Below are 27548 nucleotides of genomic sequence, written 5' to 3'. Positions count from 1 at the left end.
TGTTTGTTATTGGCAGAGGATCTGGAATTGTTGTTTCCTCTTCCTCTGCCCTTGATCCTGTTTCCACGATATTACCCCTGTTGTTTTTATTGTAGGTGGATTGTGTACCTCCTTTATTGTACTGTGTCTTCTGTGTGGATTAGCCTCTTGAAGGTCCTCTAGTATTGGAGCGACAAAAGGAGCCACCCCGAAACTGCTGGGACTGCAGAGCCCCCATAGACTTTGCAGTCTCTGTGTCTTTTTTAATTTTTTCAAGGGTGGAGTCAACCTCAGGTCCAAATAAGTAGTCCGGGTTAACTGGCTGATTGAGGATAGAAGTTTGTATTTCTGGCTTGACTCCCGAGATTCTTAACCAGGCATGTCTCCTTAACATGACACTAGTGTTAATGGCCCTGGCTGCAGTGTCAGCTGTGTCTAGCGCGCACTTGATGGAAGCATTGGTTATAAGCTTTCCTTCTTGGATTAGTAGTTCTGCACCCTCCTTGTACTGATCTGGTAGGTGTTACAACAGTGTCCCAAGGGTATCCTAATGGGACCGGTCATATCTGGCTAAGAGTGCCTGAGTGTTGGCAATGCGCCAGATGTTAGCTGCCTGCGCTGCCACCCTTTTTCCTGAAGTTTCCAGCACTTTCGACTCCTTGTCAGGAGGAGGAGCATCACCTGTAGTCTGGGAGTTTGCCCTCTTACGTGCATTAGAAACAACTAATGAGTCCAATGGCAACTGTTCTCTTATATAAGTAGGGTCCACAGGTGCAGGTCTATATTTCTTTTCAATTCTTGGGTTTAATACCCTGGCGGTTTCCTTAAAAATGTCACCAGCATGCTTAAGGACCCCTTTTAGCATGGGCAGGGTCTTGACTGTTCTTTCGGAAGTGGAAAAGGTGTCGACCAGAAAGTCTTCCTCCACAGGGTCAGCATGTAGTTGCATATCATGGTTACTTGCCGCTCTTTCAATAAGGGCGTTAAAGGCAGTAGTGTCCTCAGTGGGAGATGTTTTTACACTGTATACCTGTGTGTCAGGGGCAGTGTGCGGATCTTTTGGGTCAGCTGGGTCTGCCCATGGTTGGTTTTGATCATCGGGATCAGTGTCCACATGATAAGTGTCATCCTCATTTTCGTCATCCCCTGCATCCCCATCTGAGTATGTGGGTGAAAAAGTCTGAGGTTCTTGACCATAGGATTGGAGAGGTTCCACAAGAACTGGCGATGTTGTTGAATCCCTCTTCTTTTTTAAGGGAATCCTATATGACTCCATGGGTGTTTCTGGTATGATCTTCCTTTTATATATGGACAGTCTACCAGTTTCCGAGTCGATGAACTGCCTCGACTCCTGTTCTTCAGGCTCTTCTGTAGCCTCCACTTCCATCGACACTTTTTTGATGGCTCCGATATCTTTCCTTGGTTCGAACATCTTCGGACGCACGGTCGGTGGCAACCCGAATTTGATTGGTGTCGATGCGGGCTGAACGTTTCCGACCAGCTTTAGTGTTGGGGCCTTTTTCGGCCCGACTGCTGTAGCCTTATCTTTGATGCGTTGGAGTGACTCCGACACCTCTTTGGCTATGAATGGGCTTGGTTGCGTCGACTCGACAGGGTCCTTGGAGCCAGTCTTTGTCTTGTCCGCAGGCCTCGACCAAGGATCGAACCCTTCATTTGGTTCTGGCCTTTTGTGTGCGTCGACTCCCGTCGGTGTTGGCTTCGTCGGTTCGACAGCCTTGACTTTGGCCTTTGGTGCCCCAACCTTTGGCTCGATGACCTTCTTGAGCTTCTCGGTATCGACAGCCTTTTTCTGTTTCTTTGGCACCGAGGGGTTGGAGGCCTTGGAGCCGACCAGAGTTAGCTTCACTTTCGGTTTTGGTTTTGGCAGTGATGCTTTTTGTTTCGATGTCTTTGTATCGACCGATGGCGGTTTCGAAACCGATGGCTCTTTTTTGTTCGAAGCCGGGCCTTTATGCGGGGCTGTTGAACGAGTCTGTAGATCTCGGGTAAGGCCATGTGGCGATCCCTCGACCTGAGCCTTAGTGAGCGCTTTATCGTCGGCCCCCGTATAACCGTATAACCGGTTGGGCCTAGCTCCTCGCCTGAGCTATCTTCTACGGCCCCAAGGGCCTCTGCGTCGTCTCGTTTTAGTCTTCTTCTAATACCTCTTCCTCTTCGGCTTCATACTCGGAGTCATGGCCCGAAGCCGGATCAGAGTGTTCTTCTTGATCCTCCAGATCAACGACCTCTTCGTCTTCGGTGCCGAAGATGTTTTCTGGAACAGGCGCTGATCTCTGCGACTCCAATCGAGCCGCGCGCCGAATCCGAAGAGTTTTCTTCGACCTGAACCGGGCACAGGCCATACAGTTGGCTTCGTTGTGATCCGGGGACAGGCATTTGTTGCACACCGGGTGGACATCGATGTGCGGGTATTTTGCATTACAAAGTGGACACCTTTTAAATGGGCTTCTTTCCATCGTAGATCGAGTCGAAAGTGGAAGAAAAACCGTCTGATTCCTCGATGTCCTCTCGAAGCAAAGGTAACGGTACCGAACGAAACAATACCGACGCTGTTGAAAGCCTTTTGGCTTAGTAGAAAGTTTTCCTAACTTGAGCGAAGATAGTAACATCCAAACCCAATGGCGGAAAAAAAACAATCTGAGGATGGAGAGGATGTCCATGCGCACTGTAGTCCAGGGGAGGAGCCACCTATCTCGTGATACTTCGAAGACTCTTCCAGGACAACAATGTGCAATCATCCGGACCCAACACTAGGCGGCGATCTATGCACAGATATGAATTCAGCAGCCCACATGCCTCGAACCCTTATTTTCAAATTCTCCTTTCTGAGGAAAGAATTCAAGAATCTAGAATGAGTATCACCCTCAATCCTTCTTTGGGGACCAGAAAGTACAGAGAGCAGCAAATGTGTGGTAGGCCCTTTGGCAAGCAATATTACCACTTCTTTGGAATGAATATTAGCATGATCTGCCAGCGTCTGAGTGTAAAATGGAGCAGCATGGGCAGGAATACCCAGAAATGAAAGGGCATAGCTATACAATCTAGCGGACCTTTAGTTTCAACGTGGTGGAACACCAGTAAGGTAGGCAGTGCTGGATCCTGCTGCCTACTGTCTCAACAGATGGCAGTAGGAGAAATGAAGAGGCCTGGCAGCGGTGCCTGTAGAAGAGGCCTATGAGAAGTACTGCTGCTGGTTTTTTTTTAATCTTTATTTTCATTGTCAACATCCTTGCAGCTGGTATACAGTAGCAGGTTGCAAGTTGGCAGTACTCATCAGAGCACATTAATAGGCCGACTAGCATGGCACAGAACATTGCTGTTCATAGCAGCACATGGTGATTCTTCACTCCAGCCATTATGACTCATTTTCCCCATCTTGCTCACTCCTACTAACATCGGAGTCATGCGGGTCACTTTCATCCTGTCATTCAAAAACGCCTCACACATTTTCCTCCACTCCCTGAGGTCGTCTACCAATTTTTTAAACCTCTGGCTTAGTTTCATATGTACTTAAGCCAATGACCACTCACTCACATCATGGTGCCATGTATCCACTGTGGGGCGCAGTGCCCCATCCATGTTATAGTAACTATACATTTTTTTAACACCAATAATAGTTGTAATAATTTTTAAGCCATCTTGCACCTTTTAGATTTTCTAATGTGGCCCAGTAAAGAATGTAGCAGTGAACATTCAATTGTGATTCCCGTGCCCCTCTGTGCATCGCCCGCACCTCCAGGATGTATACGACCCAGAGCAACTCCAGGCTTAGTGTAAAAAGCCCGCTTCACCACATCGTGGATAATTATCTTTTTGGAAAGGGGTAAAACAAGGAAGCTTCACTGGTGTCATGTACGTGCGATGCAAAAAATTGTAATGCACCAATTTAAAGTGCATTACAGGACACTGTACGTGCAAGCTCTCTAATGGCAGCCCACGTCGTATCTTGCATGGGCACTCTTCCTGGAAAGGGTTGGGGGCCCGCAGCATCCAGTCTCATTGCTTTATAAAGTAAGGCGATCAATCGATGTCCAAAGCCATCGGTTAATATTACGCCGAGGGTATGTGTCGTCTGCAGGACAGGCAGGCCATGTTACTTTAAACACTTTCATCGGCCCCAAGTAGTGCAAGTAGTGTCCTTGCCCCAGTGTCAAGTCCCCACATGCCTGCTCAAACGTAATAATGGTTTCATCGGGGTATAAACCAACAATTACTTCACAGCCACTGTCCTTCCATGCCTGAAAGGACATGAAGGCCATCTCTTGTTGAACTGGGGCCAATATCCTTATGGGTAGCTCCCGATGAAATGGGGTGCGCCCCAGGACCAACTCCACATACTATAGTCAAATACAAACAGTGTGGCATAGTGTGGAGGGCATCTCATCCGTGACCCTGTGCCCTCCTTCAATGCGACGGGCAGTCTGTCAACCAGTACATGCCCTGCAAACCATCTCTTTTTCTCAGTTCTCTCCCTCGTCAAACTGTTGCTGTTATTGACCTCATCCTCCATGAACAGTCTGAATAGGTTCCTGTACATGTGGAGATGGTTTTTGCTGGCACTAAGTGACAATCCTTGAATTTATGGTAGAATTGGTGATCTGACCCCAGAGAGCGGCCTATAGCTCTAATGCAGAGCTTTATAAAGTATGTGTCGCAACACAGTACTGTGTCGCCTGACATGTGTGGGTGTGTCGCGCGACGGTACTCTCTAATCAAGCATGTACGTCTGTCTTAAATCTTTAAGACAGACTTACATGCTTGATTAGACGTACATACATTCTCGTGCATTAAGACGTCTGCGCCGCATACTTTAGAAAGCTCTGCTCTAATGTCTTCAAATCCCTCTATAGCTGCATTGGTTTTCTTGCTGAGTGGCCTCGATCTATCAAAGAGTATGGAATTACAAAAAACCTAGCTGTACGCAGAGAAGCCTGTGGAGTACATTCAGGCATGTCTCCAGACAATTACACTTGAGCCCATCATCTGCGGAGTCCAATCAAGAACATAAAACATACTTTGGAGGATCATGTCCATCTTATAATGGACGAGCCAGGCTTCCTGCGGCAATGCCAACAACACCGCCCAAGCCGTAGCCCCAAGAGCATGTCCGTCTAACAACCAAGAAGGAAAAATGCATTCATGGAGCACAACCAAGCTAAGAAAAGGATTTTTTTGCCAATGGCTTCACTACTTTTAGAGTCCTTGTTCAGTGGAGTGGAATGGTCGGAAAAGATTTTGCGTTCGCCTTTCGCATGGTGGTTAGCACCACAATGCTCTTTAGAGGCAGAATGTACGCCTAGTGCTAATTTGTGATGTCTTGAGGTGGGACGAATCACTAGCACAGCAGAGAACAGTTCCAACCAAGCTGCTAGAACTCAAGTCAATCAGGGCTACCTTGAAACAAACAAAGACTCAGAGGTGTCTGGTCCAGGTTACACAATTTCTGAAAAGTTGTTAGCTCTAGTCTCCTCCGTAGGAGGTAGCAATTCCAGGAATTCTGCAGCCATGGAAAACAGGCACTGTCCTCTGTATGGGGCCCCCAAGGGCAAACTCAAGGAGGAAGTTGGGAATGGATATGAGAAGTGGGGATTAATATCGGGAATGGAGGAGGGGGGGTGAGAAGGGAGGAAACTCCATAGAGATATAAAAGCTTCAAGCAAATTTCCACCATCCTCCGGAAATACTGCAGCCTTGACAGAGAGACTGGAGGACAGCACTAGTTGACGTTAGCAGTAGCCGTGATGATAGTGAATCTAAACTGGACAAGCCCTTGAAGAGGAGGATTTTGAATCTGAAAAGGGATGATGAGGAGGATCTGGAAATGGGGCCACTCAAGTTAGAGGGGAAGCTAAAAGTGGAATAAGCAGTGAGGCCAATACCAGAGGAGCTGAGAGGTGGCCTAGCGCCAGCAAAGGAGCCGGCTCAAGTTATTTGGGGTCAGTCTGTGTCAGAGATGGGCACACTAGCGGAAGTCCTCCGGTGCAGATGGGTCAGTGGAGCCTATGTGCATGCCAGAGGCACCCAGAGCCATTTTAAATATTTACAGAATGGCCTGCTTCAAGGCCTAAATTGGCTGCAGAGTAGACAGTGATTCAGGAACATCACAGGGAGATGTGAGGCGGGCCTGTAACCAAAATGAACATCCGGCACAACTGAAAAAAACGAAAGTGGTTAAAACAGAGCTCTGGCTCGGTGTTTATGGACACAGAATAAGAGGGCAGCGTCCACTTTTATTCTTCGTGTTTGCAAACATCCCATCTCTTTTATACGAAAGAGCAACACACCATGGATTTAAGCGTTTGTGGGAAGGGTGATGGTGTGATCAAGTACTATAAGGACTAAAGTTCCCCCTGCAGTACAAGATAAGGATATTGCAAATCACATTGGAGTTCCATGACCTTAGAAAGGACCTTACCATTCTGCGTTGTTCCTCTATATGGTCATGTAACTCCACTGTGACTTCCTTATAATGTACGGCAAGTGCACTTTTTTCCCTTATATAATCAAAGGGATCCTGTTACAACTTAACTCTTTTGTTATTAAATATTTGAAATTATTACTATAACTGAAAAGTATACCAAATCATAAGGGACTTAATATATTAATGGGCACTTCCGTTTAATATGAAATAGGTTTATAATGTAAAATGCATTTATGATCAAAGGGATGTAAAATTATTGAAGGAAAGTCTGGATAAAAATAGGTGATACCCTGTGAATCCAAACGAAAGAAAAACAAATAAATGAGGAATTGTATAACATATGGCAACTGTACATCCCAAAAAGAAAAGAAAACAATGTATTAATTTCTTGTAGTACAACCAGTTTATTAACAACGCAAGCATGGAGTTATAATAGAATTCCTCTGATTTTATGTATTCCTTTGTGGAAATATTGCCAACCAGAGTATCCAAAAAAAGTGAGATTATAAGCACCTTCACTACCTTAAACATCTAACTAAGAAAAGCAAAGAAATAGCAGATGCAATCATATCTTTGATGGGAAATCTCACTCCGAACCTCTTCCAAATCAAAGTACTAGCGATTGTTCTCATTAACCATTCCAGAAGTTAACAATCAAAGCAAGACGCACAAGTTACTTACCTTCGGCAACGATATATCTGTAAGAAACAGTAGTTAGTGTTAGATTCCTTACCTTAGAGTATCCCCAGGGGTCAGACTGGATCTGGAAAGTTTTGCGTAGCAGTACCCCTGCGCGTCGGTAGGCGTCGTCTGCGGCTCCGCGTCAGTCATCAGCGTCGGTGGCGCCGGGATGACGTCGGAGTACTTAGATGCCGCCCTCGCGCGCTGACGTCAGTTCATAAACCCTAGATATCGGTTCGCAGAACGGGGAGGATGGGTGGGGCCTTAAGGAATCTAACACTAACTACTGTTTCTTACAGATATAGCATTACCAAAGGTAAGTAACCTGTGCATCTGAAAGAAACAGGTTAGTGCTAGATTCCTTACCTTAGTATAGATACCCCAGCAATACCAACCCCGGTGGTGGGTCTGAGAACCATGATCACACCAGAAAGTCCTGGAGAACAGAACGGCCGAAAAGCCATGTCTCCGGACTTGGCTGTCCAGGCTATAGTGTCTAGCGAACGTGTGTAGCGAGGCCCACGTAGCTGCCTGATAGATGTCCTGCAAGGGGATTCCCCGACCCAGGGCAGTAGTAGCCGCCGTGGCCCGAGTAGAATGGGCACGGAGCCCCACAAGAGGCTCCTTTTTAGCCAGTGAATAACATGCCTAAAGGCACAAAACGACCCATCAAGAAATGGTTCGTTTGTGCACCACCCGTCCCTTCTAAGTGCCCACGTAACCAACAAAGAGCTGGTCGTCCACCCGGAACTGGCATGTGCGGTCCAGATAGAATGAGCGCGCACGTTTTGGGTCCAGACGGTGGAGCCTCTCTTCCTCTTTCGAGGAATGCGGAGGCGGAAAGAAGGTGGGTAAGGTGATAGACTGCCCGATGTGGAAGGCTATGACTACCTTGGGCAGGAAGGAGGGACGCGTTCTCAAGACAACTTTGTCCGGATGGACAGAGAGGAAAGGAGGTTGAGAAGATAGAGCCTGGAGCTCACTCACTCTCCTGGCAGAGGTGATGGCAACCAGGAATGCAGTCTTAAGAGTAAGAAGACGAAGAGGGCAATTGTAAAGCGGCTCAAAGGGAGCGCACATCAAAAAAGTCAGAACAAAGTTCAAGTCCCACTGAGGCATCACGAAAGGAACAGGAGGAAACATGTGAGTGATGTCCTTCAAGAATCTATTTACAACAGGGGACTTGAAAAGAGAAGGCTGATCAGGAAGCCTTAAGAAGGCTGAAATGGCAGAGAGGTAGCCATTGATAGTGCCCAGAGCAGAGCCCTGCTGGGCAAGAGAAAGAAGTAAGAGGAGAACCTCTAAAAGGGGGGCAGAAAGTGGATCCACAGCCTTTGATGTGCACCATGCCACAAATTTGTTCCACCTGCAGGCGTATACCGATTTTGTGGAGGGACGCCTGGCTGCCAGAATTACATCACTGACTTCAGAAGGCAAGTCAAATGGACTCAACTGCCGCTGCTCAATCTCCACGCATGGAGGTGGAGACTGGACAGGTCCGGGTGGAGGACCGTCCCCTGCTGCTGCGACAGAAGGTCATCCTGAAGAGGCAGATGAATTGGGGGATCGACTGACATGCTGAGTAGCTCGGGATACTAGTATCTTCGTGCCCAGTCTGGAGCCACAAGGATGACTTGAGCCCGGTCGCGCCTGATCTTCTTCAGCACTCTGGGCAGGAGTGGTATAGGCGGAAAGGCGTACAACAGACCGCAGCTCCACTTGTGATGAAAAGGGTCTCCGAGTGAGTGCCGCCTTGGAAATTCCAACGTGCAGAACTGATGACATTGCGCGTTCTCTTCTGTGGCGAATAGATCTAACCAAGGCTCTCCCCACTGCTGAAAGAGACCTTGTGCCATGTCCGAGTTCAGACGCCATTCGTGATCCATCATGCACCGACGTCCGAGTTTGTCCGCCCTGGCATTCAGGGAACCTACCAGGTCTTGAACTACCAGGGACACGCCCTGGTGTTCCAGCCATTGCCAGAGGCGCAGAGCCCCCTGACAAAGGGTCCACGACCCCACCCCTCCCTGTTTGTTGCAGTACCACATGGTGGTGGTGTTGACCGTGAACACCTGCACTACACATCCCTGGATAGAGGGAAGGAAGGCTTTCAGTGCAAGCCGGATCGCCCGCAGCTCCAGAAGGTTGATATTGAGCTGGGACTTCGCCGGAGTCCAGAGGTCTCTGATCTCCCTCTCTCCCATGTGGCCCCCCCATCCCAGGAGGGACGCATCCGTCACCACTACGTGCTCCCGTTGGGGTAGGGAGAGAGATCTGCCGCTGACCCAATCGCACTCCGTGAGTCACCACTGCAACTGTCTCACAGTGCCCTCCGAGATCATGACATGGTCGGACAGGTTGCCCTGATGCTGGGCCCACCCAGTGCAGAGCCTGCATCCGCCACCTGGCGTGATGCACCAGAAGGATGTAGGAGGCAATCAGCCCCAGAAGCCGCAGTGTCAACCTGACCGAGACTCGGGATAAAGGCTGAAAGATCGGAATCAGAGCCTGAATATCCCGAACCCGCGGTTCGGGAGGATAAACCCAAAACTGCGCCGAATCCATAACTGCTCCGATGAAGAGGAGCTTCTGAGAGGGACACATTGATGGAGAAGACCGGCAGGTGCAGGAGGTCGGCCGTAGTCTGGAGGTGGCTGACGACTGTCTGGGGCGAGCCCGCCTTCAACAACCAGTCGTCGAGATACGCGAAGACTGACACCCCTAATCTGCGCAGATGAGCTGTGACCACCGCCATCACTTTCGTGAACACCCGAGGGACGCTGGTAAGTCCGAAGGGGAGCACTGTAAACTGAAAGTGCTCGTGGCCTACCGTGAACCGCAGGTAACGCTGGTGGGCCGGCAGGATGGGGATGTGAAAATATGCGTCCTGCAAGTCCAATGCTACTATCCAGTCTCCGTGGTCTAGGGCAGCTAAGACCTGAGCCAAAGTCAGCATCTTTAACTTCTCCTTCCGGAACAAGCCGTTGACGTTCCGCAGGTCCAAGATAGGGCGTAGGCCCCCTTTGCCCTTCTTGGGAGTAACAACCACACCCTACTTCTGGCTCAGGAACGCGCTCGATGGCCCCCTTGGCAAAGAGGGCCGTAACTTCCTCTCGCAGAAGTTGCAAGTGATCCCTGACACGCGGTGGTACTGCGGTGGCATGGATGGAGGGGTCGCCTCGAAGAGGAGGGAGTAGCCACTTCGGACGATTTGCAGCACCCACCTGTCCGATGTGATGGTGCGCCAGTGGAGGGGATGCAGAACCCTGCCCCCACTGGCGTCAAATGGGCCTGAAAGCTCAGACTAGGAAGGCTTTGAGGCGGATGCTGCGGGGGTGGATGTGGACTGGCCTCGCCGCAGTTCATTGGCACCGCCACAGCGGTTACCACGTCTGCCACCACGCTGGATTTTGGTCTGCGACCCGTGGCAGGCAGGAAGTGAGGGGGCGCCCCTTCCTTGGCCAGGAAAGGAGTGAAAGGCAAAAGTTTGCTGGCGCTGAGCCGACAGGCCCAATGACTTGGCCATAGCCCTGGAGTCCTTGAAACGCTCAAGCACACTGTCTGCCTTGTCGCCAAAGAGGCGATGGCCATCAAACGGCATGTCCATGAGTGAGTTCTGGACATCAGCCGAATAGTTGGCAGACATTAGCCGAAAAGTTGCCGGACCTCAGCCAGGTGTGGCGGCGAACCGCCACCGTCGTGGAAATCGCCCTGCCCAGCGAGTCTGTGGTATCCAGCCCACATCGAATAGAGTACTGTGCTTCATCCCGCCCTTCCGCAAGGGCTTGAGCGAGTTTTCCTCGGGCCTCCTCCGGGCAATTTGGCAGCACGTCCGTGACCGTGTCCCACAGAGAGTGGGTAGAACGGCCCAAAAGGCAAGCAGTGTTGACCGACTGCAACCCCAAACTAAGTAAGGAGAACAGCTTCTTACCGAACTGCTCATACATTTTGGATTCCCGATCAGGTGGAGCAGTCGGGAATGCGGTCTTTGAGTTAGAAGCCTGGATAAGCAGGCTCTCGGGGTGAGGGGGTGGCAGGAAGCTAGGGTCGCCTGGCCACGTTCCGATCTACAGGGTGGCCTGTAGCGGGCCTGGACCAGGTGCCCAACAGAACGTCAGTAAGGGCCTCATTAAACGGTAGTAGAGGCTCCGAAGAGCTTGCCTGCGGTTTAAGGACCTCGGTGAGGAGGTTAGTCCTCACGGCCGTGACGGAGAGCTCAAGAGCCAAGGCCTTGGCCGCTCTCGTCAACACCACGCTGTAAGCAGCCCCCTCGTCTGTAGCCACGGTAGGAGGGGAGACAAATCCAGTGTCGGGCGAAGTGTCCAGACCACTGGCTTCCCCTAGCTCAACTGCCCAGTCCTGATACGACCGGCACTCCCGTGCCAGAGGGTCCTCAGACCTCTCCAAATCCTCTTCGCTTCCCATCCCCTGATAGTCAGGTGCAAGGGATGGGGCCGGATCATAGAAGAATTGCTCTAGGGGGCGCTAGAGGGCGCACTGCTGCATGGCCGTACTTGCGTGAGGCTCCAGCAGCCTGGCATTCTTATCCGAAATTTCTCCTCTCACACTGATCGCACCCGCGTGAAAATCCCCACGGAGGGGCGGCTGGCCACGTTTCACACTCGGTGAAAATTTGATGGCTCTACTCCCAGTAACTCCGGAGTTGTGACGCGCGGAACCCCCTGGCTGACCTGGACAGGCTGCAACGGAGCCCACTGTCGGCCCCTTGACTGAGGCGAGCCCGGGGATCAACACGAGGCAGATAGGCCTCTTGCACTCTGTAAGTGATGAGCCTGGGGCTGACACTGCAGCGGACGTACAGCAGAGGCTGAAGGTACGGGCGCAACGCATTATTTAAATCGCGAGGGCTGTGAAAGCGGGACACTCCCGCTGGACTTCCAATACGGCCAACATCTATGATTAATGTATTAGGTGAGGCTTCTTGGCGCCATAACGGACTGGCAGAGGGATACCAGAGGGAGGCCTGAGACGCCCGGTAGCCTGCCTTGCAGTCAAGATACACGGCCACGGAGCCTGCCTGTTGCCGGTGCCCCAGCGAGCAGAAGGTTTGGATTGCCTAACACTCATACTCCTACCCTTTGGGCGCTGCATCTTTTGGCTGACATTCCTGCGTTTCTTCTGTAAGGCCTGTCTGCTCCTGCACTGTGGTCCTTCTCACTGGGAGCCACCCCGCAAGCGATAGCTAAGCCTCCCCCGGTGCTTGGCGAGTCAGCTGAAAGAATGACATTGCTGCACCGCACTGCATAGGGCGGGATCACTTTATCCTCTGTCAACCTCCCTCCTGCGGTGGTGCAAACGACACATAGGCACAGCTAATTCATATTTCTCTTGCCGCGGAAACCAGACAGTCGCCAACCCAAATTGCAGTTTGACACTGCGGCGCAGAAGAAGGTGACGAGACACACTGGAGACGTGGTGCCACCCAGGAGCCCGGTGACGGAGGCCTCGACGTCGACCCAGCTGACCCCAGATATGGCAGCCATCCTGCAAGAAATGCGACAGGGCTTTGCGACGGTGGTCGACAAAGTGGATAGACTCACATCTAGGATGGACGGCATAGCCCAAAAGATAGATGTCCATGAAGAACGCATATCTGAGGCGGAACGCAGGATATCGGCACATGATGACACGACCGCGACTCATGACACTCGCCTTGCCAGGATGGACAACGTCCTGAGGGTGATCGCTGCCAAGAATGAGGAATTGGAAGCTAGGAGCCGGCGAAATAACATTCGAGTCACGGTCATTCCGGAATCGACCAACACGGGGAGGATGGAATTGTATGTCGAGAAACTGCTGTCAGCGACAATTGGGGCAGAAGCTCTTTCGGCTCATTTTATTGTGGAACGTGCACATCGCTCCCTTGGGCCTCAACCCCAACCGGGGGCTCCACCGCGCCCCATAATTGCACGCCTACTGAACTACCGAGATCGCGATGCGGCACTGAGAGCAGCCAGGGCAAACCAAAATCTGACATATGATGGCGTGCCCTTCTCGATCTACCCTGACTTTACCCCTGTGGTCCAAGAACAGCGGCGGAAATTTCTTGCTGTTAAGAGGAAGCTTCAGGATTTGAACATTGACTATGCTCTCCTATACCCGGCCAAGTTGCGAGTCACGCACCAGGGTACGCAGCACTTCTTTCTCAACCCACAACAGGTCGAAGACTACATTAAATCCTTGCCCAAAAGATCCAGGCGACCTGCGGACGCTGAAGACTTAAATGCGTCTGGTCCTGAGTAGCTGGCGGCTTGCTCTCTTCGGGTCATCCTTCTGCAATTGGTGGACCCGTCCTCACTCCCCTGGCTGCTGGGGGGACTTCGTCCGACTTGGAGTGGACTACAGCTGCCCCCTGGGGGTAACATGAGCGGGTGCTGAACAGCAGGTGGTAATGTATGCCAGGCCCCACCCCCCTCATCCCTCTCTGCTCCACGGGTGAACCCAGGAATGGACATGCACGGAGTGGGATGGCTGGGGGTGGTAGACCGTGCACCTCTTATGACCCCTAATGGGTATTCCCCAATGACATTGACTTGGTTGCTTGTTTGTTGGTTGCTATCTAGCACTGTTCAGATCTCTGGGTGGGGGGCGGGACTGGGACACTGGCAAGTTGGGGTGGCTTCAGTGGGTGGGGGGTGGTGGGCAGACTATCAGGTAGAACGGACTAGCTCTGGGCGATGTAGATCTTCCGTTAGAAATACTGCACTACTTCGTTACTTATGGTTACATACTGTGAATTGCTTGTTCCTTTTCCGGCTAGGTCTAATGCCTGGAGTTATCGGGGGGGATATGGGGAGGGGGGTCTGCTGGGGATTCTGTTGGGATTCAAGTTTTGACATGTGCATATTGTGTTCTGAACTCACATATATGCCCTTTGGAGGGCTCTGTGATTATGGCTGGGGGGTACGGGGGCGAGATGGGTGTACTGCGCGCTACTTATGGCGTGGCAGAGGGGTTAGAGGTGGTTCTTTTCTGCTTCGATTTCTGCTCCCACTTGAGGACATGGGACTGGTCCCACTGTATGATGTTTTGTTTGTTGGGAAGGTGGGCTTGGCAGCCTTCCCTGCTTTGATCCCACAGTTATGGTATTCCGCGTATATATGGCTGACACGCGCTTGAATGTGATTACTTGGAATGTGAGAGGGCTGGGAGATCATAGGAAGAGGAGACAAATATTGAGCTACCTGGATCGACATAATGTTCACATTGCTTTCCTACAGGAAACGCATTTTGCGCCCCACAAATCACAAGCCTTTGGGAACAGGTGGGCTTCTCACTCGATCTTTGCTAACTACTCCTCGTATGCACGAGGTACGGCCATTCTAATTAAGAGATCCACACCTTTTCGGCCAGCTGGCTCCAAAGTAGATCCCCAGGGGAGGTACTGTGTGCTATGGGGTAGGCTGGGACACATGTCGGTGACACTTGTCTCTTGTTATGGGCCTAACACGGATGACCCGCAATTCTTTACCTCACTGTGGGCGGCGATAGTTGAGACAGGACCACAGCACCTAATATGGGGAGGAGATTTCAACATAACCCTGCACCCCCCCCCTGGATAGGTCACATCCTGCCCCACACCACTATACTAACGGGCGCGAAGTCCTTAGAGCGACTATTGCTGGTAACAATCTCATTGACGCCTGGAGGTCACACTGTGGGACTAGAGAGGAGGGTACACACTTTACAGCGCAAGCTAGGTCATGGGCGAGACTTGACTATTTCCTCCTGACTTCACAACTATACACAGCCCTGATACATGCATCTCATCTCCCCAGGACATACTCCGACCACCCCCCCGTTTTGATCACGTTGGCTGGCACTGAGCTTGGCCCCCCAGTGACGGCGTGGCGCATGCAGCCCGCTATGTTGTTAGACGAGGTATTCCAGGGAGAACTCCGTGAGGAATGCTTAGATTTCTTTAAGCGCAATAAAGACTCAGTCCAAGACGTTGAGACCGTATGGGATGCCTTTAAGGCAACACTCCGAGGCTTGTGTATATCGAAAGGCTCGGGAGTGCTCAAGAGCATACTCACTCGATTACGCAGCATAGAGGCTGATTTACGCAGTGCTGAAAGCCGTCTTAGGACACATCCTGACAATGCAACCCTCGCTAACATTCGTGACAAACTGTCAGAATTCTCTGAGGCGGCTGCTCGCGAGGTGAAATTTAGGAACAAATACTGGGTGGCCAGGAGGTATGGGGAGGGGGAGAGGCCTGGGAGGGCTCTGGCAGCAACGGTCAAACTGATGCGGTCGCCGACGATAATATTAGACCTTGAGACGGCAGAGGGACTGGTACTTAGAGACTCCACCCAAATCCTTAATGAATTTGTGCGGCATTATAGTACACTATACTCCACTAGCAGACATAGTGTGCTCACGTTGGATGACTATCTGGCAGATGTCTCCTTGGGCTGGTTGAGTGATGCGCAGAGAGCCTTTTTGAACGCCCCTTTTGAGCTGGAAGAGGTCAGGGAGGCTATCTTGGGCATGAAGTCTGGTAAGGCCACTGGTTTAGATGGCATACCTATAGAATTCTATAAAACGTTCATCGACTTCATGGCACCAGTGCTGCGAGAAGTCTTTGAGGACGCATTAGAGGTGGGCCATCTCCCTGCCTCCATGAGAGTTGCCCTCATTACGTCGCTGCTTAAACCAGGAAAACCCGCCTCAAGCTGCGACTCTTACAGACCTTTGTCCTTGTTAAACTGCGACGTTAAAATCCTCGCGAAACTGATTGCGACACGCATAGGCCTCCTCCTGCCTGCTCTTATCCTTCCGGACCAGTCCGGATTTGTCCCTGGAAGGGCGACATCGCATAATCTCCGTACTTTTTTTTCGGTATACGACTCTGTTCATGAGGATCTCCCAATGGCAGCCATTTTTTTAGACGCTACCAAGGCGTTTGACTCGCTCGAATGGGACTATGTATTCCAAGTTCTTACACGCATGGGTTTCCCACCTCTATTTATTTCTTGGATTAAATTACTATATACGCACCCAACTGCCAGAGTACTCATCAATGGAAAGCTGTCGCCAGAATTCCCGATCACCAGGGGGACAAGACAGGGGTGCCCCCTGTCCCCCCTTCTTTTTGCCATAGCCACCGAACCCCTGGCGGCTAAACTACGACAGCATCATCAGGACAAGGCGTTGCGCTGCTTTCAGAGACAGTTACTCGTCTCTATGTATGCTGATGACATCACCCTCTATGTTCGCCACCCAAGTGATAATTTACATCCCATACTCCGTGAATTCATTCGGTTTGGTGCTCTTTCCGGGGTTCAGATCAACTGGACGAAATCATGCATCTTCCCCCTTACTGCCTCGACGAGTAAGTTTCCGCTGGAATTCCCACTTGCCTGGAGCACAGGGGATTTTAAATACTTGGGTATCCAGGTGGAAAAAGATAAAGAGGAACTGATTCGCGCGAACTATGGCACTGTGATGGACAAGATGAGCGACAACATATCTAGATGGATCACGCTCCCTCTCTCTATGGCGGGACGTGCATCATTGGTCAAGATGGTCATACTCCCTCAACTTTTGTACCTATTCTTGAACATTCCATACCACCCCGGATCCCATTTTTTTCGACTGCTACGCTCCGAATTGATCCGACTAGTGTGGGGTGGTAAATCGCCCAGACTCAAATGGGAGATCCTGATCCGACCGGTCTCACAAGGGGGATTTGACATCCCTGACGTTGAGCTCTATTACCGAACTGCTCAGGCCCACTATGCATACTTTTGGGTACGCCAGCAGAGATATATGCCTCAACTTGCGGCTGAGCACTGGTTGGCACACCCGATCCCTATCGAAGGAGCGCTCTACTCCCAGGTTGAGGGTAGAGACAAGACCCCTTCCACTGTGTCGAGCACGGTGACGGCATGGCGCTCTATTGCGACTAAGCTGGACTTGCACTTCCTATACGCACCGAGACTGCCGCTGGCTTTTCACCCTCAGTTACCACTCCTACAGGAGGCTGGCTTCCAAAAGTTATTAAAAAAAATTAATGTAGCTACATGGGGAGACTTGTATCTAGATGGCGTATTCCGGACTAGGGAACATCTGTATGAGGGCATCCACCCAACAGCGCTGGACTTGTTTTATTATGTCAGGCTCAGACACGGACTGCGGGCTATCACGCCTGAGTTCCCCTGCGAGCCCCAGGTGCTTCCTCCCTTACAAACCATGCTGCTTCACGACCAGCCTGTCAAGCTGGTGTCTACACTTTATAGATCTGTACGGGCTAACACGACATACACTGATCTGCCCGCTAGGCAGAAATGGGAACAGGATCTGGCCTTGACTTTCACGGACACACAGTGGGAATTTTGCTTACAGCAAACTGAGCGCATATCAGCTAACAGCCGTTTTAGGATCATCCACTATAAATTCCTGCACAGGCTATACCACACTCCAGCGCGCCTACACAGATTCCACCTTCGACCTACAGATAACTGTGACAGGTGTGGGGCCCCAGGGGCTGATTTCCTTCACCTTGCGTGGGGATGTCCTGAAGTGCATGGATACTGGACTCAAATATTTCAGGCCCTCTCCAAAATGATACACGTGACGGTAGATCCATCCCCATTGATGGCCCTTCTGGGATATGTTGCTCCTCTCCAAGCGGCTCACCGCAAATATGTGGCACTGGCTATGCTCCTGGCTAAACGCAGGGTGGCCTGTAGATGGGGGAGGGGAAGAGCGCCCAAATTTAAGGACTGGATGAGTGACATGGTGCACTGCCAGGAACAATTACATACCTACTCCGAACTCTTGCCGCCTGCTTCTAGGCCTACTGATATATGGGCCCCGTTAAAATGCTATTTGATAACTGATTCACCCGAGGACGACAGCAATTGAGGTTGAGAAATAGAGACCATTCGATGATGTTTATTGGCCTTACAGTGTACCACCTGACTGCTATGGTTGACATGATGTGTTTGCTGCTTCCTTCCTCCCCTCCCCCCCTCCCCCCCCCCTCCCCCCTCCCCCCTTTACCGCCTAGGTTGGCGGAACTTGAAGTTGGGAAGTTGCGATCCTTAGATGGTACTATTTTGGTCTTGCGATACCGACCCTGGGCCAATATGTCTGTAATGTTGTGTCTGCTGCTTCCTCCTCTCCCCCCCCCCCCTTCAACCACCCCACTCCCCCCTCCCCCTCCCCCCTCTCTGCCCCCCCTCCTGGTCCCCCCTGCATCAGGACTCTATGTGGGGAACCCCAGCTTCCGAGACATCACCCAGGTGCCTGACAGCCCGCCACTTCCAATACTGTGACTCACTCTTCCCTCTTTGTGGTCTCATAACTCTGCCGCTCTGCCGGCACGTGCCTCCCGAGAGTAGATGTACCTGCCTAGATACCCACGGATTCCGCCCCCCCCCCGTATTTCTGAGTTGTATAGACACTGCACATGTTAATGGTTATATAAAAACTTTAAAAATTCGAGACTCATTTATTTCGCTGTGAAGACGCTGCATTTGTCACTTAAATGGTACTGTTGGCGGAACAGATTTAGCACACATACTTGTCTGCCATGATTTGTATTTATGTATGCACTGATAGCGGCCGGCCTCCGGGTTGTTGGCGAGACGCTGTGTATTCCTGGCAATGCTCAAATAAATGTCTTGAACCAAAAAAAAAAAAAAAAAAAAAAAAAAGAATTGCTCTTCTCCCGGCGTCGAATGCGGATCGGGACCTAGGGAGGGACCAGGGACGACGACGTCCGGGGACGGCATCGAGGGCGACACCCTGGGGGTCGGCGCCGGCGTCGTTAGGTCGACCAGCGGCGACCCGGATCTGGACCTGGATCCAGCGGGGCCCTGCGGTGTCGGGACCGAAGTCGTCAATGGCGCCGAAGTCCCCGGCCCGCTTGGGCTCCCAATCGGGGCCGCGGTGCCTGAAGGCACCACAGCGGGACCCGGTGGAGGACGGACAACCTCATGGCCACGAGAAAGGCATCAATCGCCGGTATCGCGTTCAGCCCAGGGACCGTGGGTATGGGGCTGGCCGCGGAGCCCCGTTGGCGGTGACGCCTGAACCCCCGGCCGCATTGCACGAGCGTCGGGGGGGGGGGGGGGGGGGGGGGGGGAGTCGAAAGAGCGATGTAGTCTCTTTGACTTCTGGTGCCTCTTACCGGAGGACTTGGAGCCCGACGAATGGTGTTGACTCGCCGAGCTGCGATGACTGTGGCCCCGCGACCGGTCCTTCGACCTCCTCCTCGACCGGAAACGTGAATGGAGCGGGCCGACTGCCGGAGCTCAAGGCGCTTACGGGACCGCTCCCTCTTAGCCTTCGACGTCAACGCCCGGCAGTCGGGGCACGACTTGTCGTAGTGGTCGGCCCCAAGGCAATACAGGCACCGACGGTGGGGGTCGGTAACCGACATCAGGCGGTTACAATCGGCACAGGGTTTGAACCCGGGCATCTCTATCGGCAACGAGAGTCTACCGATCGAAAAAGAATCCAAAAAGGATCGAAAAAGTTAGTAAAAAAGTGAATAAGAAGTACTGCGACGACGTCATCCCGGAGCCAACGGCGCCAACGACGGACGCAGAGCCGCAGAGGTACTTCTACGCAAAATTTTCCGGATCCAGTCTGACGCCTGGGGATATTGTAAGGTAAGGAATCTAACACTAACCTGTTTCTTTCAAATATTGTTCAACCCAACCGTTTTCATTGCACTCCGATGGCACACCACATTAACTAGCCACCATGTTACACAATGAATTTTACAATACATGAAAAGATCTGGCACAACTTAGAACTCACCTACAAACAAACACAGCCTGTCCTGCCAAACACCTGAATAGTCTGTCTGTCAATCGGACTTCAGGAATCTCTTATTTTATCCCCTAAAGAAGCAACCTGTAAGTATGAAAACCCCCCTATCTTCGAAACTCTGTTAGCCATCTTCATAATACAGCCGATCAATGTAGCCATTGCTTCCCTAAGTCACAGGGCACCTTCCCCTCCTATGTTTAGGTCCCATAAAACTACATACATCAATCATTTCATCATTGCCCTACCATTCCTAACCAACAAAAAAAATCCAGGAACACATGGAAACTCACAGCATCCAACATAATTACCAGTATGGTTTCAGACCGTGCTACAGGACAGAAACAGGCACTCTTCCAATTCTAAGTAGTTACCAACATTCAACAAACACTGGCTGAACAAGACCAAGGTTTACTTGTAATACTAAAACTTTTCACTGCACAGTATATCGCAAAACAGTACCAACCAACCTACAATAATTCATGGAAAAAAGTGAAGAGACACTTGATTTCTTAACACAGCCAGTTGGGATATTAAAAAGTCACGCCATCCAGCCAGCATAACAGAAAGCACAGTGATGTTATTACTAGGAAGTATAATTAGTGATCTTACTTTTTCCTGAAAGATTTGCATTGCAAATAATATCCAATATTCCTCACCTGATTTATGTCATCTGCTGTAAAACCAGCTTCAGCCAACAGTGTTTTGATCGGTTCGATGCTTCGAGTGAATAGTGACGAACATACAAGTTCAAACCTTGCCCTATTGTGACAAATCCAAAAAGAAATATATTTTGATTTAGCGGTCATGGGAAAGATGTACTGATCATGGATCTAGAATGAATAGATGGCCTATATATTTGTTGCACTTACTGACAGATAAACCTGTGAGTCATATGCTAAACAGACATATTCAGCCACTTGGTAACCAAATTATACAGTTTGTCTTTAAATATAAAATCCTGGGTTATATAGCTGCCTGACTACAGATGTTAGTTAGATGACCAAGGCGACCCTAACTAAACTTAAGGCTTAAACACATTTTGACCCATCTATGCCAAATAACCTGTTTTTCACACAAATGGCTTTCTAAACCAAGCATATGAAGAATGCAGGAATCAAATTAGGACTTTAGTGCTATAAATTAAAGAGCAGTGATTTTCTATATATTATTTGCTCAAAATTCTAAATATTTCACACAATTGATGTACAAATACCATGGCTTTTAATGCACGTAGAGTCAGTAAAGTTATTGTATCAACTGAAAAAGATCTTGGCGTAATGCCGGTTAGTATTATAACGTTTACAAGCATCATCAGGAATGAGATAGGGAAGATTCAGAGCGATAAATAATAGAAAAAGATGTTAGTGTAATTAAAAGTCGATGATTATTTTTACAGACTCGATTATAACAGTGAATGTGGTGTAGCTGGGGTAACTGGGCAAACCTAGCATATATTATTCCCAGGCTGAATGCTTTCAACCTTCGAGGTATTAAAACGTAAGAAACTATTTTACATTTCATCTAGGCCTCCATTGTGGAAACAGGATTGAAATATAGGCGAAACAGAGGTTTCATTACCCTCTGCAAAGAATGCATGTGTTCAATATTTTCCCCTCAAACACAAATCCAAAAATAGACAAATTATATATAAAAGCAAACACATTTCAAAACATTACAGAATTAGCACAGGATCATATGGTGATTAAGGAAATCAGAAAACACATTTTATAGATTCTCAACTTGAATAATTCCCAGGCGTCAACTCAAAAATTCATGATAGTTTGTGGAACAGAGTTCTGTAGCCTATCCATCTCAAGACCAAGACAAGCTAAAGAATTCCCTTCTACTACAGGCTGCTGTTCATACAATTTTCAGTCGCACAAATGCAGGACTGAACATGCAAGTGAGATGTGATGAGCCTTAAGAGACTCTTTCTACGCCACCATTGTTATATAAAGTCACAAACATGAATCATGACCAACTAGCAATACAAAGAAGATAATGAAGCTATGAATGAGGCTTACCTTAACAGGAACATGTGTGCCACCACCCACCTCTAGTCTCTGCCTCGTATTGGATATCAAAAGACATCCTAGTGAAAGAGTGGCATGTCTATCATGTTGCTACTTGGCAGATCTCATATACTTACGCAAAAGGTAGATGCTTTTTATGGGGAAAGTAATACAAGTCTCTATCTACTGTGCTATTCTATGCATAGAAATTACTTCTCCTGTAGAGCAGGCCAAAGGATATGAATACGTCATTTGATTTCATGCTATATAGTTTTATGTAAATACATTTTTTACACATCTTTTGACCCTAGACTTTGTAGAAATCTCTGCCATAGAAGAATGATGAGGAAACAAGGCATTCATTAACACTGGGTAGTTGAGATATGAATAAGTCTGTAGCTGCATTTGTAAGCCATCTCTAGAGCGCTGCTGGTACTTAAAAGGCACCCTGGCTCTAAGAATTACGAACTGAGACTTATCACCCCTGCACAAACCTTTATTGAGCAAATAGCCAGCTCTTTCAGACTTTTCTGAAACATAGCAGTATGTTTATTGAAGATTACTTCTGGGGTTGGCTGTTACAAATTTCAGTCCCACTACAGAAAAGGTTCTGCTTCCCATCTTAAGTCATCTCCACCTAGGGACAGCCACCTGACAGGAACTGGAGCACCTGAGCAATCTACCTGGGCAGTAATGCTGGAATTGTTCTTGCAGATACTCTGGTCCAGTTCAATGATAGGCCTGAAAGACTAGAGACAGAGTCTTGAACACAATCCTTTTTGCCACAAGTAATCAATGAAGTGCATGCAGACTTTGAGTAGAAAGAGCATGCCGAAGAAGTTGAAGTGCCACTGTCACTGCTGAAGAAATGGGTTACTTACCTGTAACTGCAGTTATCCAGTATTGGTATCTTTCATAGATTCACATGCCTGAATCATTCCCCGTCGTGGAGGTGGGAGTCCCCGGTATATAATAACAGTAATGTCATATAGACATATACAATCTAATAGGCCAGAGGCCTCACATTAGTAACCTATCCAAGTCCTTTTGAAAACCAAACTTTGGCCAGGAGCCAATCAGCTACTACCACCCTCTAGAACCTTCCTGGAAGGAGCCCTAGTCCCTCAGATTTTCGTAAGCACAGTGCTAAGTAGTACCTACTGAGAGAACCAAGGTGAGCCCTTCCAGGGAAGGCGGGTGGGTTGCATGGGAATCTATGAAAGATACCAATACTGGATAACTGCAGTTACAGGTAAGTAACGCATTTCTTATCCAGTATTATGGGTATCTTTCATAGATTCACATGCCTGAATCAGAGTAGCAAGCAATAGGCAGCACATTTCGCATAATATAGCATGTAAGACACTTGATAATAACTTATCAATAGTGCAACACAATAAACTGCAAACAGTAGCAGGATAAGAAATGTGCAATTAGGTAATAGGAAAGGTGGGATGAAAGGAAGAAGGCTCACCTGTAATGAAATAGATGACGGAGCACCGCCTGTCCCACTGCTGCATCCTTCATAAGTTCCGAATCCAAGCAGTAGTGCTTGGTGAACGTATGTGGTGGCTTCCATGTCGCCGCTCTGCAAATGTCGACAATGGGCACCCCAGAAAAGAGCGCCATGGAGGTGGAAACCGCTCTAGTGGAATGAGCCTGAAACTTGGAGGGCAGAGGATGTCCCGCCTGCTGGTGGTAGAAGGCGATGGCCGCAGAGATCCATCATGAAATGCTCTGCTTTGTCAATGGTAGGCCCTTCCTGGGCCTGCTGAATGCAATAAATAATTGGTTAGACTTGCGAAATTGTTCAGTTCTAAGAATGTAGAATTTCAGACATCTTTTCAGGTCTAAGGAATGTAGAGATCTCTCCGCTGCTGAAGATGAATTCGGGAAGAAAGATCTCAGGAAAATAGGTTAGTTTAGATGAAAAGCAGACGGAACCTTTGGTATGAATTTGGGGGTAGTCCGTAGAATGACTCTGTCCTGTCTGAACTGAAGGAACGGGTCTTGAATAGAGAAAGCCTGCAGTTCACTCACTCTCCTTGCTGACGTGAAAGCCAGTAAAAGAGCGGTTTTCCATGACAAGTATTTGAGATCTGCTTTATGCATTGGCTCAAAGGGGTGTTTCATCAACTGAGCCAAAACAACATTGAGTTGCCATGTAGGTGGTAAAGGTCTCACCGGAGGATAAGTCCTGAATAAGCCTTTCAGAAACTGCTTGACCAGTCTATTGGACCATAGGGAAATACCAGACGAAGAGCGCCTGAACCGAGATATGGCTGCCAGGTAGACTTTGATTGAGGCGTGTGCCAACCCAGAGTTGGCCAGGTGAAACAGGTAAGGCAGAAGTTGTGCCGGAGATGACGAGAACGGGTGCAGTTTGTTAGCTTTACACCACAAACAGAATCTCTTCCACTTAAGGGAATACGTCTTGTTGGTACTGTCAGCCTGGGCCCAGGCTAAGACGACCCTGCAGTCCTGAGGAATATCTAAGTCCTGGAACTCTCTGAACTCAGGAGCCAAGCCGATAATCTGAGAGATGTTGGATCTGGATGCTGGACTTGCCCCTGGTTCATAGTGAGGAGATGCGGGTAAGGCCTGAATGGAATTGGAGGCTCCAGCGACAGAATGTGGAGTTCTGTAAGCCAGTGTTGGCGCGGCCACGCTGGGGCTACCAGGATCAGGGTGCAATGCTCTGCTTTTAGTTTCCGGAGGACCCTGGGAATCAGGGGAAATGGAGGAAAAGTGTAAGCAAAGACGTTGCACCATGCGATCGAAAAATGCATCCCCAAGAGATCCTTTCTGGGGAAGCCAGCTTGCATAATGTTGGTATTTTGCATTGATCTTCGTCGCAAATAGATCCAGATGAGGTCTGCCCCATCGGGAGAATATTGCGTCGAGAGCATGTTGGTCGAGCTCCCACTCGTGGCAAATGGAGCATTGCCTGCTTAGTGAGTCCACCAGAATGTTGTCTGCTCCTGGGACATACTCCGCTCTCAGCAAAATGTTGTGTTGGAGTAGCCACTTCCAAATTTGCTGTGATTCTTGAGACAACGTCATGGATCGAGTTCCCCCTTGCTTGTTTAGATAGTGCATTGTGGTGGTGTTGTCCGTCCTCACAAGCACTGGGGAGTTCCTGATCCGGGGCAGGAATGCTCGAAGTGCCAGATATACTGCCCTCAATTCTAGCAGGTTGATGTGGAGCTGTTTTTCTGCCCGCGACCACTGACCGTGTATCTGAAGTTCCTGCAGGAACGCACCCCATCCTTCCAATGATGAATCTGTTATCACGTGTGGGGAGATTGGAAGCAGGAATGGAAGGCCCTGGTTCAGGTTTTTATGTTTGAAGCCACCAGAGCAGGGGCCTTCACCATGAACGGAGTGATCCTGATGAGATCGTCTAAGGGACGCATACGGAGGCGGCAGTGTGGAATTAGGAGGATATTGGAGGACATCATTCCTAGCAATGACTTGAAGAGTCGCACCTTGATGGTCTTTTTGACCTGAATGTGGGCTGCCAGAGACCTCAGTTTGACCTGACGCTCTTGTGATGGGAAAGCCTTCTCCTGATGCGTGTCTAGAGTTGCTTCCAGGAAAGTGAGGCGTTGAGAGGGGCGCAGTACTGACTTTTCCTGGTTGCGCGTAAGCCCCAGGCTCTCGAAGAGCTGAAGACAGGCGTTGGAAGATCTGTTCGCGCCTTCTAGAGTAGGAGACTTGACGAGCCAGTCGCCCAAGTAGGGAAATACCTGGTGATGGTGCTGGCGAAGGTACGCTGCCACTGGAGATAGGCATTTTGTAAAAATGCGTGGTGCCGACTTCAGGCCGAATGGCAACACTCTGAATTGGTAATGTCTGCCCGCCACTGCAAACCTTCGGTATTGGCGGTGACTTTTGTGGATGAGTATGTGAAAATAGGCGTCCTGGAGGTCTAAGGACACCATAAAATCATTGGAATTGAGTAGCTGTAACACCTCCTGAATAGATACCATACGGAACGATTGTTTTTTGAGGTATCTGTTGAGGTTCCTTAGATCCAATATAGGTCTCCATTTCTTCCCCTTTTTTCGTATTAGGAAGAACTGGGAATATAATCCTTTCCCCCTCTGACCTCTGGGAACTCTTTCTACGGCTCTTTTCTGGAGCATTAGTGAGAGTTCCGCTTGAAGGAGATGCAGATTCTTGAGCTGCATAGGACATGGGGGGTTTGAAGGAGGAGTTTCCACGAACTCCAGAGTATGGCCGAACCGAACCAGCTGGAGAACCCAACGATCCGTCGTTATTCTTTGCCAATTGTGGAGGAAGTTGGAAATTTTCCCTCCAACTACGTAATGTGGAGAAAAAGTGGAGGCCTGTTGGAGAAAGAAGTCATTGCCTTCTGGCGGACTCTTTCTTTCCTCCTCTTCCTCGAAAGGAAGACTTATTATACAAGGACTAGCCTTGTTGTTGCCTCTGTTAGTATTGAGGCTTGTATTGCTGGGACGAGCCGAAGGAGGATTTGTATCCCTGATAGCCACCTCTTGTCTGCTGGCCTCTCCCTCTGGAGCCCCAAAAGGAAGTATTTTTGTACTGGAGGGTACCCAGGGCTTTTGCGGTCTCAGTATCTTTCTTGATACCCTGCAGCATCTCATCAATATGCTCCCCAAAGAGCAGCTCTCCATCAAACGGCACGTCCAGTACTTTGGTCTGTACCTCCGGCCTGAAAGATGTAGCTTTCAGCCAGCCCTGGCGCCTAAGGACCGCTGCCCCCGCCAGCTGCCGAAATCCTGTAGAGGCGATATCCATCGCCACGTCAATCATTTCTGCGGCGGACCACTCTCCCTCAAGGAGGATCTTCTTTACCTCTTCTTTCTGCTCCTCTGGCAGTGTGCCTAGATATGGGGATACATCCGCCCACATCTGGCGATTGTAACGCCCTAAGAGTACTAGTGAGTTTGCCGCCCTGACAGTAAGGGCCGACATCGACGAGAACCTCTTCCCGATGTTATCCAGTTTACGGCCTTCCTTATCCGGAGGGGCAGTCAGCGCAGCAGATGGGTTGTTGGATTTCCGCTGCGCGGCCTGGGTAATAACGGAGTCCTGTTTGGTATGGCCTGTAAGGCATGCCGGAGCCGTGTCCGGGGCCTTATACTTCTTATCAAGCCTGGTCGGCACTGGCAGTAAAGATGAGGGGTTTTTCATTATCTTTACCCTTTGGTCCCAGATGTACTCAATAATAGACCGCCTTCTTGAATAGCTCTTTAAAGTCATATAGGAAGCAATCCTGAGGTTGCGTGGTCATCTGTATTTTGAACCTTGCTGCCGCTCTCTCCACAACACAAAGCTACTGCTTTGCACTTTAATCCTGAGGCTTGAGCCGGGAGGGTCATTTTTAAAATTACCTTGCTATTGATTTTAGATTGTGTTGCTTTTTTCCCCGTGTGTCCTCTCCCCCTCCCTTTAGCACTTGATTTGAACGCGCACTGACTACTACTTGAGCGTCAGACAAGGCATAGGTGACTGTTTTATACTTAATCATTCCCTTAGTTAGGCGGCAGAATACTTGCTTTGCCCTTGTGGGTGTGGCCGAATCACGGGCCGTCATCTGCAGGGACTAACTAAGTAACTGAGATAGGACAGCGGCC

The 27548-nt window shown here is 49.6% G+C and overlaps 1 protein-coding gene across 1 annotated transcript in view; it reads right to left on the bottom strand.

Moving 5' to 3' along the window:
• Window positions 1–27548, bottom strand: part of HSPA14 (heat shock protein family A (Hsp70) member 14) — a 216220-nt gene that overhangs the window by 80702 nt on the left and 107970 nt on the right. The window contains exon 11 of the mRNA XM_086919700.1: window positions 20569–20671. Coding sequence (XP_086775826.1) covers window positions 20569–20671 — 103 coding nt within the window. The remainder of the gene's footprint in view (window positions 1–20568; window positions 20672–27548) is intronic.

Source organism: Lissotriton vulgaris, chromosome 1_1, assembly GCF_964263255.1.
Source record: "Lissotriton vulgaris chromosome 1_1, aLisVul1.2, whole genome shotgun sequence".
Classification (NCBI taxonomy): domain Eukaryota; kingdom Metazoa; phylum Chordata; class Amphibia; order Caudata; family Salamandridae; genus Lissotriton; species Lissotriton vulgaris.
The sequence above is the reverse complement of the archived record's forward strand: the minus strand, read 5'-3'. Positions and strand labels throughout refer to the sequence as shown.